Source organism: Cheilinus undulatus, linkage group 9 (assembly GCF_018320785.1).
Source record: "Cheilinus undulatus linkage group 9, ASM1832078v1, whole genome shotgun sequence".
Taxonomy (NCBI): domain Eukaryota; kingdom Metazoa; phylum Chordata; class Actinopteri; order Labriformes; family Labridae; genus Cheilinus; species Cheilinus undulatus.
Window position 1 is genome coordinate 24,258,054 of NC_054873.1, and position 13,847 is coordinate 24,271,900.

Genomic DNA, 13,847 nt, shown 5'->3' on the forward strand with positions numbered 1-13,847 from the left:
AATATCAATCAGAGAATACTGAGAGACCATATTGAGCCTCATGTTTGTGTCTTGTTGTATCCTCTTGGTTGAGCCAAGCAGGTGCTCAGTTGAGTTGCATCCAGTGTTTTTGAGAAGCATGTCCAACCCATTATCCTCTCCTCATCCATGCCTGTCTCAGTGGATTCTGTCCTCCTGCCAGGATTTTACATTGTCCTACGCTGCTCACAAGGACACAATGGAGTGCTGGTGCTTATGAGAGTCTATGTGATCCCAGCAACAACACTTCAGATGAAATAGTCACACTTTTTTCATCAAGTTTGTTCAGAAAGAGACAACTGTAAATTCCCAGACTACTTCTGCAAACTTAGAAGCTTTACTGATTTCCTGTCAAGATGGAAAAAATCTCAAATGGAGTCAAATCAGTCGGTGTTGCATTAGTCGGCTTTGAATGAGGATTCAGGTGAATGCTGTGTACTTTTTAAATTTTTACCATGTTTTTGAAGTATCAAAGTCTCTTAAATTATATTCTTGACATAAACAGGGCTGTTAAACCACACCGCTGTCAAAGACATGAATGCTATGTTCATTTCTCTGGCATAAGAAAAAGCAAAAAGGAAGATGGTGAAAAAACCGTAAGTACAGTAGTCACAAAACAGGTAAAAATCATGACACTCGAAGAGCATGGCACGTATGATAAGAACTTGCATTTAAATAACTCCAATACTGGACCTGCCTGAAAGGATTTCTTACATTATGACAGACTAAATATCACATTTTCATAATTACTAGGATGGTTAAGAATGTGAGGTGCTGCAGTTGTACCTAACTTATGTAAATATTTATTTAGAGTTTTAATAACTGGATTAATGATGCTCTCAGTTAATTCTATAATATTAGAAAAAGCAAAAATCTCTGGCACTAGAAATATGGAAAGATGGCATAATGGCAATAACTGCATGTGAGAAGATGCTTGGCAAACTGAACTGAATAAAAAAATTAAGGAGCAGTGAGACTTTCAGCTGTCAAATTCCTCATCTTGTGACTGTGTAAGCACATGCATGTAATTCTACAGGTCATTCATTTATTTATGATGCTTCTGCATTATTGTATCTAATTTCTGCTACATTTAACCATTTATGGGGCAAGGAACCATATATGGTCACGTCCATGAACGTGACATCACAGCATCGGAGCAGTTAGCAGTGGCTTAAAACTTCCTGTTTCCTCCGGATCTTGCAAAATGCTGTTTTATAGTTTTTTGTTTTTTTTTTTGGTCTTAACATCCTATCAACCCATGACAAGTTGAGGAAACTCTTGCGTGGTAAAGGTGAAGAGCAGTGCTAAATGTCATGATAGGTTTTGTTTTTGTTGGATTTCTAGCAACTTCAGCAATGTTAGCATAAAAAATGGAAGAACCATATTTGGACATATGCTTGTTTAGGGGGGTAAAATCTCTATATCAAAACACAAGGTAATTTTAGCAGTCAGTTATAAGGTTATTCTCTTGACAAGTAACTCAGTAAAATGTAGGAAAATAGTACTCTATAGCAAGGCTATTCAATAAGAGGCCCTGGGGCCGGGTCAGGCCCGGGGGATTATTTGTGGCCCTTTAAGTCCACTATTTATGCTGAAGGATAATCCAGTTTTTCTTAAAATAAATACATAAAAATTAAAAGATACTATTTTCATTATATTTGGGGTGTCATGGCACCCTTTCTCAGTCTAGTACAAAATAAGAGAGAACTAAGTCAGCTTGTTACTAGTGGTATAGATTTTAGGCAAAAAGAAAACGTCATTTACAACTGCAAAGACCATCAAGGCGTGTATGCTTGAATCAACTAAGAGGGCTGGTACAGATGAGAAAATCAAAAACAGTGGACTGATTGACTGAAGCTATAAAAATAATTACATATACTGTATGTCATGAAATATCATTTGGGCCTTCATGTAGCGTTCTTTTTCAGGATCCCGTGGAGTAGTCCTGCTCTGTAGCGTAGTTGGACGTTGTCACAGGTTTGTAAAAAATTAAAGCTATCCAGTGGCAAATTTTACTAATTTATAGATGTTTTCAGTTGTAAAATAGGAGTGATTATTGGTTAATTTAATAACCTTATCACAGTCCTTTTATACTTATGTGGTTCATATCAGTTTTTATTTGTTCTGTGAGCTTTATTTTGGCACAAATTCATTTAGACATTCAATATTTGAGATTTGTTTTCTGATAGAATCATAAGTAAAAATAAATGGTAAAAACAATGAAATGTATTAAATTTTAGTATGCTTAACAACAGTACACCAGTTTTATTATACTAATGGCATGAATCATTTTTTATTTTTATTGTGAGTCTCATTCCTGCCTAAATCCACTCAGTAATTCAATATTTGTGAATTTCTTTAAGTTTCTTGCGAGAATAATAGGATGAAACCAGCACTACCACCATTACTTATTGAGTATTCTTAAGTCAATCATGTATTTCCTTTAAAAAGAGGTCAGAATTTAAAGCCTCACCAGCTCTGATGTTCCTGACTCTGACAGGAGACACTGCAGCCATCCAAGAGGACTGCGAGGTTTGACCTGCACATCTCTGTTTCCTGCCCTTCGACCTAAGTTTCACTGAGAAGCTGCTGATCCCTCTTTTAACTTCACTCAGAAAATAACTATGTGTATGGAATAAATATTTTGTATAGATTTTTTAAAATGAGATACTTTAAGCAAATACTCTGTGACTTTATATGTGCTTGTTTTTCCATTATTAACATTTTAACATGAGAATAGTTCAGATTTTTTTTTACCATAAACTGGCAATGATCCATAAATGGTCACTTCAGTTACTTTAATTTTTTACCATAATAATGAAACATAAACACATTTAGGTGGAAAAAAAGACATTGAATGTCCACCATTAATATTCTAGTGTTTAAATGTAGAATATAGTAAGTATATGTAAATGAGTACCCTATAACAGGTTAATTTTTATATGTTTTCATACCTGTCTACTTCCATGAAAGGTAAAAAAAAAAAAAATGAAGTTCTAAAAAATAATGTGGGAAGTTTATCTGAGTTGGTAGAGCTAGCCCCCTATGTATGAGACTTCAGTCCTCATTTGATTCATTGTAGGTTTAGCTCTGATTCAGCTGTTTGGTGCATGTCTTTCCCACACTCTTTCTACTCATGTTTCTTGAGCTCTTTCTATCAGGCAGAAGACCAAAAATAAACTGAAAAAGACAACTAAGATAATGTCAAGAAAAGGTAAAAAGCTAAACAAATCATTACAGCTATTATTTCATACGAGTAGTCGTTTATATCGAATGGTGATTATGGGATGTTAAACCTGCTTATATCTACAGATATACAGCAAAGTGTTTCTTGATTTATGCCCTGATTTTTGGACACAAGATGTAAAACTATTTTACTTCTCATTATGTATATAAACTATTTTTCTTCATTATTTTTCATTCAGCCCATTGTTTTACAAAGAAGTCCCCCTGTTATTAAAAATCTCTTACAAAATTTGAAGGACTTTTTCAAAGCCTTCAAAGTAAGTAAACCTGTGCCTTTACCGAGCCATTCTTTATGAGACTCTGTCAATGTCAATAGATTTCAGACTGGCCTTGTTTTTTTTTTCCTTATAGGTTAAAGAAGTTTTCCTTTTGGCGAATGAAAAGTGACCAATCAGTGAATCACAATCAGTTGAGCTAATAGAAAACAGTCATAGGGAGAGTTCAATGGTGAATAAGGGAGTTTGCATGAAGTGGAGAGATGCATCATACAGTGATTCAGGGCTCATACAATGGATGAGGATGCATGTACAATACATATAATCAGAGGTGGAAAAATACACACATCCTGTACTTAAGTAGAAGTATACAACTTGATAAGTAGAAGTACTCATTCCCTTTACTCAAGTAAAAATAAAAAAAAAAATCTGGCTCTGAAACAAAAGTTGTTGTTTTTTTTTCTTTTTTTTACCATCAATGATTCACAATTCCTCTTTTGTTAACAACCTGCACAGTGCTAGTACAGAGAAAAAAATCAGTGAATACAGTTTAGTTTTTCTGTCAAACAGAAGAATTAAGACTGAACTAACCAAAGATCCTGCATGAGCACCGGGATCAGTTTTATAAAATAGCTTTGGTACTCAAGTTATAAGCTTGTTTGGACAGTTCTAGGAGTAGAAAGTATAGATATTTGTGGTGAAATGTAGGGACTAAAAGTAAAAGTCATCAAAGAAATAAATACTGAAGTAAAGTACAGATACCTAAGTAGATTTTACTTACAGTACAGTACAGTGAGGAAGTATTTGTATTTCATTACTTCCCTCCTCTGCATAGATGTCACTGTTATCAGTCACAGAGAAATTAGCTCCCATATGTTTTTTTTTTCATGCCACTTAAAGTAAAGTAGGACTTATTTCTAAAAAAAATAATAATAATAATAAAATCTTCACTTTTAGCTTTTTAACTGGATGGTAAAATGTTCCCTCTATTGGCCATACACTGGAATGTTCCTACTGTGGAAGTCTGGTTTCAAACATGTGCAGTCTATTACTCTGAACTCTTCTATGCTCAGATTCACCATACAATAAAACAAAACTAGAAACATTTGATTAATATAGAAATTACAATAACTGTGCATTTTTAACTGATTTTTTCTCTAATTTTCTCTAAAAATCATAAACTAGGCTATGCGAGTATCTTGCATCTGCCTTTTCAAAATAATTTTAGAAATAATGATAACAACAAATGTTCATGTGCAACTTATTTCATGCGTAAGGCTTTGATTTTTAAGGGTACATTTTCCAGGTCAAGAGCTGCAGCAAGAAGCCAATTCTTAAAACTATTACCCATTAATGGACCCTACAACTAATTTACACCTTTCAGATGAAATTAGGAGGCTGTTTTTGAATTTTCCAGGACATCACAAGATTTTCAAGGACATTAAGCTTTTTCTCTCACTGTTTTCCAGGCATCCAGGAAACCCTGGTGCATTGAACATATAGTATGTACAGTGCATCCTATAATATTCCCTTTGTGTTTTCCATAAAAATGAAGATGACTCTAAATTTGAATCATAACACAATTTTATGTTTTGATAAGTGTTACTACACGGATTTTCAGTGGTTCAACCACAATAATTTGTCTTTTATAGTTAAGCTTCTAGCCTTCTTAAGATCTGACATGTGGAGTCACAGTTTTCTTTTATAGTTAATCCTCGTGTATACGGTGTGAAAGCATTCAGAAAGGTGTTTAATGGTTTGTACAATACATGATGTACTGGATTATGGCAAATATCATCACTTAAAGTCTAGGTAATTGTTCTCCTTAATAAAAATCTAGTTTGACTTGGACGTCCCGTGGGTGAAGACCCCTCAGACCTCAGCTGGAATGTAAAACAGGTGCTGCACAATTGGTTCCTCCACAGCAGGGGTGAAAGAAAAACAGCCGCCTCAGACTGACAGAGCATCACATTCTCCAGCCAACTGTGCCTCCAGATGATCCCTTATTTACACAGACAGACTTAAAGGATAACATACAGCATGTATGCTATATTTCTCCCGCCACCTTCATTTTTTTCCAAATCCCTCCCTGACATTTAAATTTTCCTTGATAAGATATTTTTCTCTCTTTGTTTTTGGTGCATTCATTTTAACATGGTATATATGTTCCCCATAGAGGAGAAATATGCTGATAAAAACAATCTGGAACAATCTGAGCTCTTTCCTTGACACCCTGTGTGTTCTTCAAGTGGCGCTGTAACATCTGGCGTGGATTTATACGCTGAAAATCTGGCGGGGGAATCAAAGAGAAGAGTTTTTAATTGAATCCACTCCAAGGACTGTGAGACCCAAATGTCTTCTGGCAACAACCTTTGAATCCATACTCATGTTGCTTTGTCATGTGACCTCTTTCATAGATCAAAATAGTTTTTTCCCTGTAATTTGACCCCTCTTTCAAACTGGTAAAGTCTATTTCAGCTTCTTTTGGTGTACAGACAGATAGGTCAGCTCGGTCAATTCGAACCAAGGGAAAAAAATACTTAGTTAATAAAGGCTGGTTTGGTAGTTTAGTTCTCAATTGTGTTTTTGCTGCCTCCCCTCCAGCACTCCAGCCCTGACCGTAGCACATACCGGCTCAACGGTGAACCTACTGCTGTGCAACAATACACACATTCACAGCCCACAGACAGCAAATTGCTTCTCTCATTCCCCACCACGCCCTGCCTTCGTTCTCAGCCACCTGCAAAACAAACTGTGCTGGAAATTTCACTACAAATTACCCTGTGTCTGCCAAATCCCCCCGGGAGCGCAGGAAATCAAAACCCTGGATCTCCCTGCCCCCACAGACACAGAGCTGAGCTTTACACAAGGAAAGCTCAGGTTTGCTTATATCACCAGCAATTTAGGTTCTTATTTAACTTAAGAAATACATTACATACAAGCTGACGGATGTTTGAAGGTGTAACTCATATCTGTGAGTTTTTATGTGACACTGAAGGTGGAAAAAGACTGTTAACCTTTCAAAAGCTGGTTGGTTTAAAGGTGAAGAATACAAGCTTTTAAAAAGTTCCCATCCTGCCTCCTTCAACACAGATCTTTCCTCTCTGTACATCTGCGGGCTTCAGGTCAACATGACATCGTGAAACTAAGCCTCCCTTCGCACTAAGAAAGAGGGAAAACTGAGACCTGTTTCGCTTCAGGGGAAAATCAAAGGACGGCACATACCTTAGCAGTGAATAATGATCAACAGCATGAAGCCAACAGCCTCTACATGGCAAGAGCCACAGCGCCTCCTGGTGGCAGCTCCGCCAACCTGCACACAGACAGGAATGTCAGGGAGAGAGAGTGAGTCAGTGGCCGATGTGCCAGAGAGATGAGTGTTGAAAGCTCCTTGGAAAAAGGATTAGGGCTGTTTATGTTGGCCAAGTGGCGCACTGCCAGCTGCTCAAGTGTGCAAACTTCTTAAAGCTGCAGAGCTTCGGGTTGCTTGTGAGTCTTTTCACTCTATTTGCCCTCCACCCAGACTGTATGGATGGTTGTGCTTTGTTCAGAGGGAAAGCCCCTCAACTTTAGCCCCCACCTTTATAAAAGCCCGCTCTGCCCTCAGAAAATGTGTTGGATTCAAATCCAAACTTTGTGTGACACCAAAACTGAAACAAACACTTTGTGCTACATAAATAAAGTTACAGTAAATGGTTTTCAAATCCCCTTACATATACAAGCAAAATTAAATTGAAGTCATTCTGTATCTCTTCAAGTTTTACTGCAATGAGATGAGCTATATTTGGATTGTTAAGGTAATGAAGAGAATCTGTCCTCTGCTGGAGCAGACTTGATGTGGATTTCTTTAAATAAAGGCAGTGAGTTGGAGAGTCCAGGTTGGAGGTAAAAAGGGAAAAAAGAGGGGGAGGCCCATGTATCAACAGTAGGATAAGACTCAGCCTGGGAGTTGGCAGTGTGCCAAAGCTCTGCGGCCTGGAGCTACATCAGAGCAGGGTTTGTGAGCTGCAGTTATGAGATGAGGGTCATGGAATAATAAAAGGCACAGAGCCCACTGCAGTCAGACTTTAACTTTTGTTTTCAAGACTCAGAAAATACTAATATAGCTTGTTTTCCTCTGGCTTGTAGACTGGAGGAATGGTGTAAATGTAGGGTACAAACAGCGTGGGCAATGTTACCCCACCACAACACCCATCTACCGGCCAGACAATGAGTTTCCTTTTAGTTTTAGCAGTCCTGCTGCTGCTAACCTTGAGTTTGACTTCTGCACTGAGTGGAGAAAGAAAAGCAATTAATCTTGCCTTTGGGCCTTTAAAATCTGTCTGGTTTTGTTACTCGGTGAACATACTTCATTCACTTTTTGGTTTGGTTTTGGGTGCTCATTGTTTGTTTAGAAATTGAACTGTTCAGGTCTATAGCCTTGACTGTGGGTGTCCAGGGTTGTTCAGAAGTTTTTGACTCAGTCAATATATTCAGAACTTTTCTCACTAACCTTTCACCTGATTTTTTATGAGACTTATTCACTGCCTTTGAAAAAAACTGGGTTAAATCTAGGATTTTTGTTTGTTTGGCAACTCTTATTTGGTTTGGTGTTTGGTTTTGAGAGTTTAAGAGATCAAAATGTACAGAAAATCTAAAAATCTTCTGGCTTTATAAACAAAGATGTATCAATATGCAAGATGACATGTATTTAAAATAGTGGGGTTGATTTTTGAATCTTTGCACACAATAACTGTTGCCCAGGTTCTTCATCAGTCAAAGCTTTATGGGAGAGTGGCAAAGAGAAAGCCACTGTTGAAGAAAACTCATATTAAATCTCATCTAGTTTGCCAAAAGGCACGTGGGATACTTCATGGTCAAGTGGACGAAAGTTCTTTGGTCTGATGAGACAAAAATGGTGCTTTTTGACCATCAGACAAGACGTTATGTTTGGCAGACACCAAACACTGTGGTGGCAGCATCATGCTGTGGGGATGCTTCTTGCTTGTCGGCACTGGAAGGCTTTTAAATAAATGAGGGTGAAATGAATGTGGCAAAATAAAGGAAAATCCTGGAGGACAATCTCATTCAAGGAAAATCTCATTTTCCCAGGCTGTAGTTCTGCAAGAGAACTAAAATGTACAATGTTATGCTTGATTAATTTCTGACTTCTCAGAGAAGCCCAGTGAGCCAGCTCAAATTTGGGTGATTTCAGTTTGAAATCCCTTATTCCTGTTCAAAATGGTAAAACGTGGAGAGCTTACTGAAAATCAAAAAGTCCGCATTAAAGCACTTCATGATGCTGGATGGTCTTTGAGACAAAAATGACAGGTGGTCTGATAAATTTGTTAAGCACTGTAAATATATATATATATATATATATATAGACAAAAATTATATTTAACTAGAAAACAGCCTCTAACACTGTTTTCTTCACTAGAAATTCCATTTGGGATGTTGATTTCAACAACAAAGCAGCCTGATGGTTTAAATAATGCAATGTTGTGAAGCAACACAGTAAATCTTGGAATTCAGGTGCACATTACAGCGTGAGGGAGTCTGTGTTTAACTGTTGACCTCTCTCTTATGCATCCATCCAAAGTATGCTCAGTTTTTGGTACTTTTAATATATCTTTTGGAAAATTTAACTGCATTTACAGTAACTGTAGCTGTAATGATTGCAACTTGCCTGATAGTGTCTCAAAGATAATCTTGTTCAGAAGCAATCCACAACCACTGTGTTAATTTTGTGCTGTAGTGTGGAGTGACAGCAGTACTGTTTTTTTCCCCGATTTGTTTCTGATGTGAACACAATGTTTGATTCTGTTCACAGATAAAACTGTTTGGATGGGATTTATTATGACAGAAGAATAAGAGGTTTTGTGAACAAGTCTAAAAACTGGCCTTTGTGTTGAGAAGAAAAGAAGGACGGTTTTAAGACGTGTCTCTGTAATTGTGGAAAAACTATAGTCTGCCTAAATTCCTCTAAACAAACAAACAAAAAAAAACGGATCCTTCATGCATGCTGCCATCTGCTGGTAAATGCAAGTACTGCTAGCTCTCATTTGCTGCTAAAATAAATACTTTAATTCCACAAAATATATACTGGTATTTCATGTAGATCTAATTTACACACACAATCAACAATGAGTGGTCTTATCCAAGCATGTTAAACAAGATGGCTAAGATAATCTTTGTTAGTCACAAAAAAGACAAATGACAGAAAATGAATAGGAACACTTTCACATGTTAAGTTTGTATTCAACTAGGACCATGCTGAAGAACAACTCCTTCACATTCATTGTGTCACATCTTCTATCAAAAATGGATGACAAAGTGACTCCAATGTTTGAAAAATATCCATTCCAGTTTCATTTAAAGTGCATTGGAGAAGCCACACAAACATATGTAAGACGTAGTGCACAATACTATAAAAAGCTTAAGGCACTTGCATTTATCTTACAGGTCATTTTCAACATGCAAATCTCTTGCAAGTTGTCACATGAACACATAAAATCAAACACAATTTCATAGATTGCACCAATTTCATATCGTAACTACAATGTTTTAATTTCGGTGTGTGTAGAACTATACAAAGGTATGAGGTGTATGGCAATAACTTAACAAGGCACACACACACAAATAAGTTAAGGCACACAAGTGATACTAAAACCCATAGCAAATACTGTTTACACTCAGCTTTAACAAGAGGATATCACAGATGTCTCACTTCTTACAATTTATAAGCAAAATTTTAAAATATATGACTTTATAAAAAAGAGGTGATAGAAAATGTACCTGGGATTTTAATGCTCCTTGTGTATTTATACTGACAACAGGCACTGGTGAAAAGGCAGGTAATGATTAAGCCTCCATAGAAATGAGTGGGGAGCTAATGACCATTTAATACTAGCGCCTGATTTTTTTGGTTGGCAGGAAAAGAAGTATCAAAGGTATATCTGTATCAGTGAATATGATGTCACTGTCATCCAAAGCAATTAAAAAATGCTTTGAAAATGTCTAAAAATGTTAACTACACTACTATTATTTACTATTTCTTTTTCTCTGTACCTTGGCATAGAGCCTGCAATAGGTGCAAATCAGTGTATTATTCACATAGAAAGCTCAAAATCTAAATGAATGACCCAAAGAGAAAAATTTTACCAGCCCCAATGTGGTTATGGAAGCAAAATTCCCATTTCGGTGACAGACATTTGATATTTCACTTGAAGAAAAGAATAGAGGTTTTTACCTGAAGTACCATAATGTTTGTATACAAGGTTTGCTCTGCTGGTGAAGATAGTTAAAGTGGTGGTATTGCACTTGAGTCAAATGTTTAAAATTTGGCTTGTTCTTCTTTCTAGTAGCATCTTAGCTGACCAGTACCATTCTAGTTTTCTTAAATTCAAGCCTGTACTATCCATCTCCTCTTAAAGCAAGGCCTAGTCCTGAGATGTTAGAAGAGTTGCCTGGAGCCTGTGTAGCTCCACTGCCATCTGTTGGTGAAACTACACCATTATCTTTTGTTTTGAAATAAATAACATAAAATAAAGGCAGGACGATGCCTATGAGGAGCATGGCCACCACAGCGTTCCACCACTGGATTCCCCAGTCCGCACCGTGCCAGGTCAGACCCCGTCCTTTAAACCCAAACCTCCCTCTGTTCTCCAAGAAATCGTCATCTTGATCATTTGTCGTCTGAATCAGTCTCTCAATGTCCTGGTCCACCTCCATTAGAAAGTCTGTGGCCTCCTGAAGATGTGGCTGGGCTCTTCCTCTGTCTTGAGACCTCACCGGTGTGGCAGATGAATGTGGACTTTCTTCATGAGGTTCAGTGAGATCTGCGTAACCCTCTGTTAAAAAGCTGTGTTTCTGAACAGGTATTTTGATAGATTTCAGTCCAAATAGATCTTGTTCCTGCATAAGGTTGTTAATCCGCTTTATATCTGCTACCTGTTGACATAAACAAGAGAAAAGTGCGCTGAAGAGAAAAACACCACAAATAATTCATAAAAAATCAGTGATGGTGCTCCTTTACCTTGCAGCCATATTGCAGTGCAAGCTTGTTGAGGTTGTCACCGTCTGACACCTCCCGTTCAAGCAGCTGGATGTTCCTCTGACTGTCCTGGTCTTGCTCTCTGAACACTCGAGGCCTCATCTCTGTGACGATAAGCTCCTCATCATCTGAAGAAGCAGCGGACTCATTCGGCATCCTTCTGAACATGTAAACCTGGCCATCCGCACTAGCATGGACATCCACAGGGGCCTGGAAAGCCCTTGCAACGTGCTCCCCCCGCCGCATAATGAAAGCCTGTAAAGAATTTCCCAATTCCAGCATTAAAGTTTGGTGGGTATTAATATGGAAGCTGCAAGTAAATTACATAAGACGGCTTTTGGCTGACCTCTACTCCACTGGCCTGTGTGACTGAGTGGGCTTTTCTAGTTGAATGTTTCTTTTAACTGTCTTTTCCAATACATGCATGTTAATGTTGAATGTGTAAAAAAGAAACAATATTTTTTTTAGGGCTGGATGCAATCTGATTTATGTTTCTAGTTAATTTACCTGTGTATCAGCAGATTTTATAGTTCAAATACAAATGGAAAGTATGGGCAATGGCACCATCTTAAAAAACATTATTTATTATCTAAACATGAATAAAAGTCCAGGGTCTCATTGTAGGGTTTAGTTTTAACAGCAAAACGCTATTGATGGCTCTGCTGTGGGTGCCGAATCCATAAACTACCCCAATTGTTTAACACAATTTTGGAGACGCACCTGGTTGGCTTACACTTAAATTATTTTTTTTAAATTGCCATTTGTTTAAAGTTTAATTTTCCCAGCTTTTATTTGGGTTATTAAACAATTAATGTTATCATTGCTGAATACATCCCATGTTAGACCTTGTTCTTGCTCTCCATTTACATCACCCTCTTTCTTTCTTTTAAAAACTTCTTCTCCATCCCTTTTTTCTTTTCTTAAACCGATGTCTGAAAGCAGTGCATGGCAGCAAATAAGCCCCTCGATGAGTCTTGTCCACTAACATAGTTGTGTCAGTGCAACATGGATTCCTCACAAGTAATGCAATTGATGGAGGAATAAATCACTAGATAGGTTAGATATTTTTGTCAAAAAAAAAAAAAAAATCTGACTTGCAGCTTCCCTCAGAACAGTTAAACGACATGCTTGCTCTGGTTTTGCTTTGAGCAAAGTTTAGCAAAATGCTTTTCATTTGCAGGGAGAAAAACACAAGGAAGCACAAAATCCAATACCCTGAGTTATAAAGGTTTTACCTCAGCAAAAAAAAAAAAAAAATCTCTCAACACAAGTAACAAAAAAATATAACACCTATGTGGTGAGTTTTACTTCTCAGTGTTATAGGCTAGTTATCATAGTGGCCTGCACTGTACAAAAATGCTGCCTTTGCTTGAAGATGATAAAAAACATACATTTACAAAATAGGGAAAACTTGTAAAACTAGCCCACTAAGAACTTGTGATATTCTAAAACCTGCTGATGTTAAAAAAATAACAATAACCCAGCTGCCTAAGTCATAGTTATAAGATAGTTATCATTATGAGACGATTATTAAATTGATTTTGTCTTTGGCAGTAACAGGACTCAGTAGCAGGCCCAGTGCAACTGCACAAAATCAAACTAGTTCACTAAAATTAACATTTTACGTTTTATTAATATTCTTAGAATAATATTGCAATAAATAAACTAAATGCACATGAACACAGTAAAAAGGTTTTGAACGAACTCCATGTTTCAAATAGGTTCAGTGCTGGACTTAGTTTTTTCAACACGTTTAACAAAAATTTTGCCTGGATGACTGAACCATTATGTGGTTAACAAACGCTTATGAAACGTTCATTGTCTCCTCATTTATGGGTAATTTGCCCGTCTAACAGTTAATCCTGTTGCTCTGAGTACGGCCCAGTGAACATTTACTGTGGTACTGATGCTGTCAGTGACGGAAGCTCGCTAGAAGCACCCAAAAGCAGCACCAACAGTAGCTAGCTAAGACAGACAGAAGTCAGCAGCTAACAGGTTAGCTTCCGCTTTTATCCTCAGCATGTGTTCACCAGCTATCGTCATCTTTACAGAAACCAAGTTTGTGAGCGGCTTTACTTTAGCTAACCAAACAAGACTGGACAGCCAGCGTGTCTTCAACAACAACATGACTAAAAGCGACATAAATACTAAACAGCTAAGCGCAGCTTTAAATTCAAGTTCACATAGACCTCGTCGACGTAGGTACCTTATTAAAACGCTTTCACGACGGTAATTCCAGTCACTGCCTTTCCCGAAAGGTCTAACCTCAGCTTGACTTGCTTACATGGTAGCAACTGGTAGCTCTAACTAGCAGCTACTTAGCCTACCTCTTC

The 13,847-nt window shown here is 37.4% G+C and overlaps 1 protein-coding gene across 1 annotated transcript; it reads right to left on the reverse strand.

The window, feature by feature from the left end:
• Nucleotides 1-9,693: 9,693 nt before the first annotated feature.
• lysmd4 (LysM, putative peptidoglycan-binding, domain containing 4) lies at nucleotides 9,694-13,847 on the reverse strand. Its single transcript, XM_041794653.1, has 3 exons — nucleotides 13,721-13,847; nucleotides 11,497-11,769; nucleotides 9,694-11,411 (listed from the first exon to the last, which is right to left on the reverse strand). Exons 2-3 carry the CDS (start codon nucleotides 11,758-11,760, stop codon nucleotides 10,875-10,877), a joined length of 801 nt encoding a protein of 266 aa, XP_041650587.1. The 5' UTR covers nucleotides 11,761-11,769; nucleotides 13,721-13,847; the 3' UTR covers nucleotides 9,694-10,874.

Coding starts and splice junctions, on each gene's coding strand:
- lysmd4 (XM_041794653.1), bottom strand. CDS start 11,760: ATGCGGCGGGGGGAGCACGTTGCAAGGGCTTTCCAGGCCCCTGTGGAT. Junction 11,412..11,496: donor CACTGCAATATGGCTGCAAG/GTAAAGGAGCAC, acceptor TTATGTCAACAG/GTAGCAGATATAAAGCGGAT.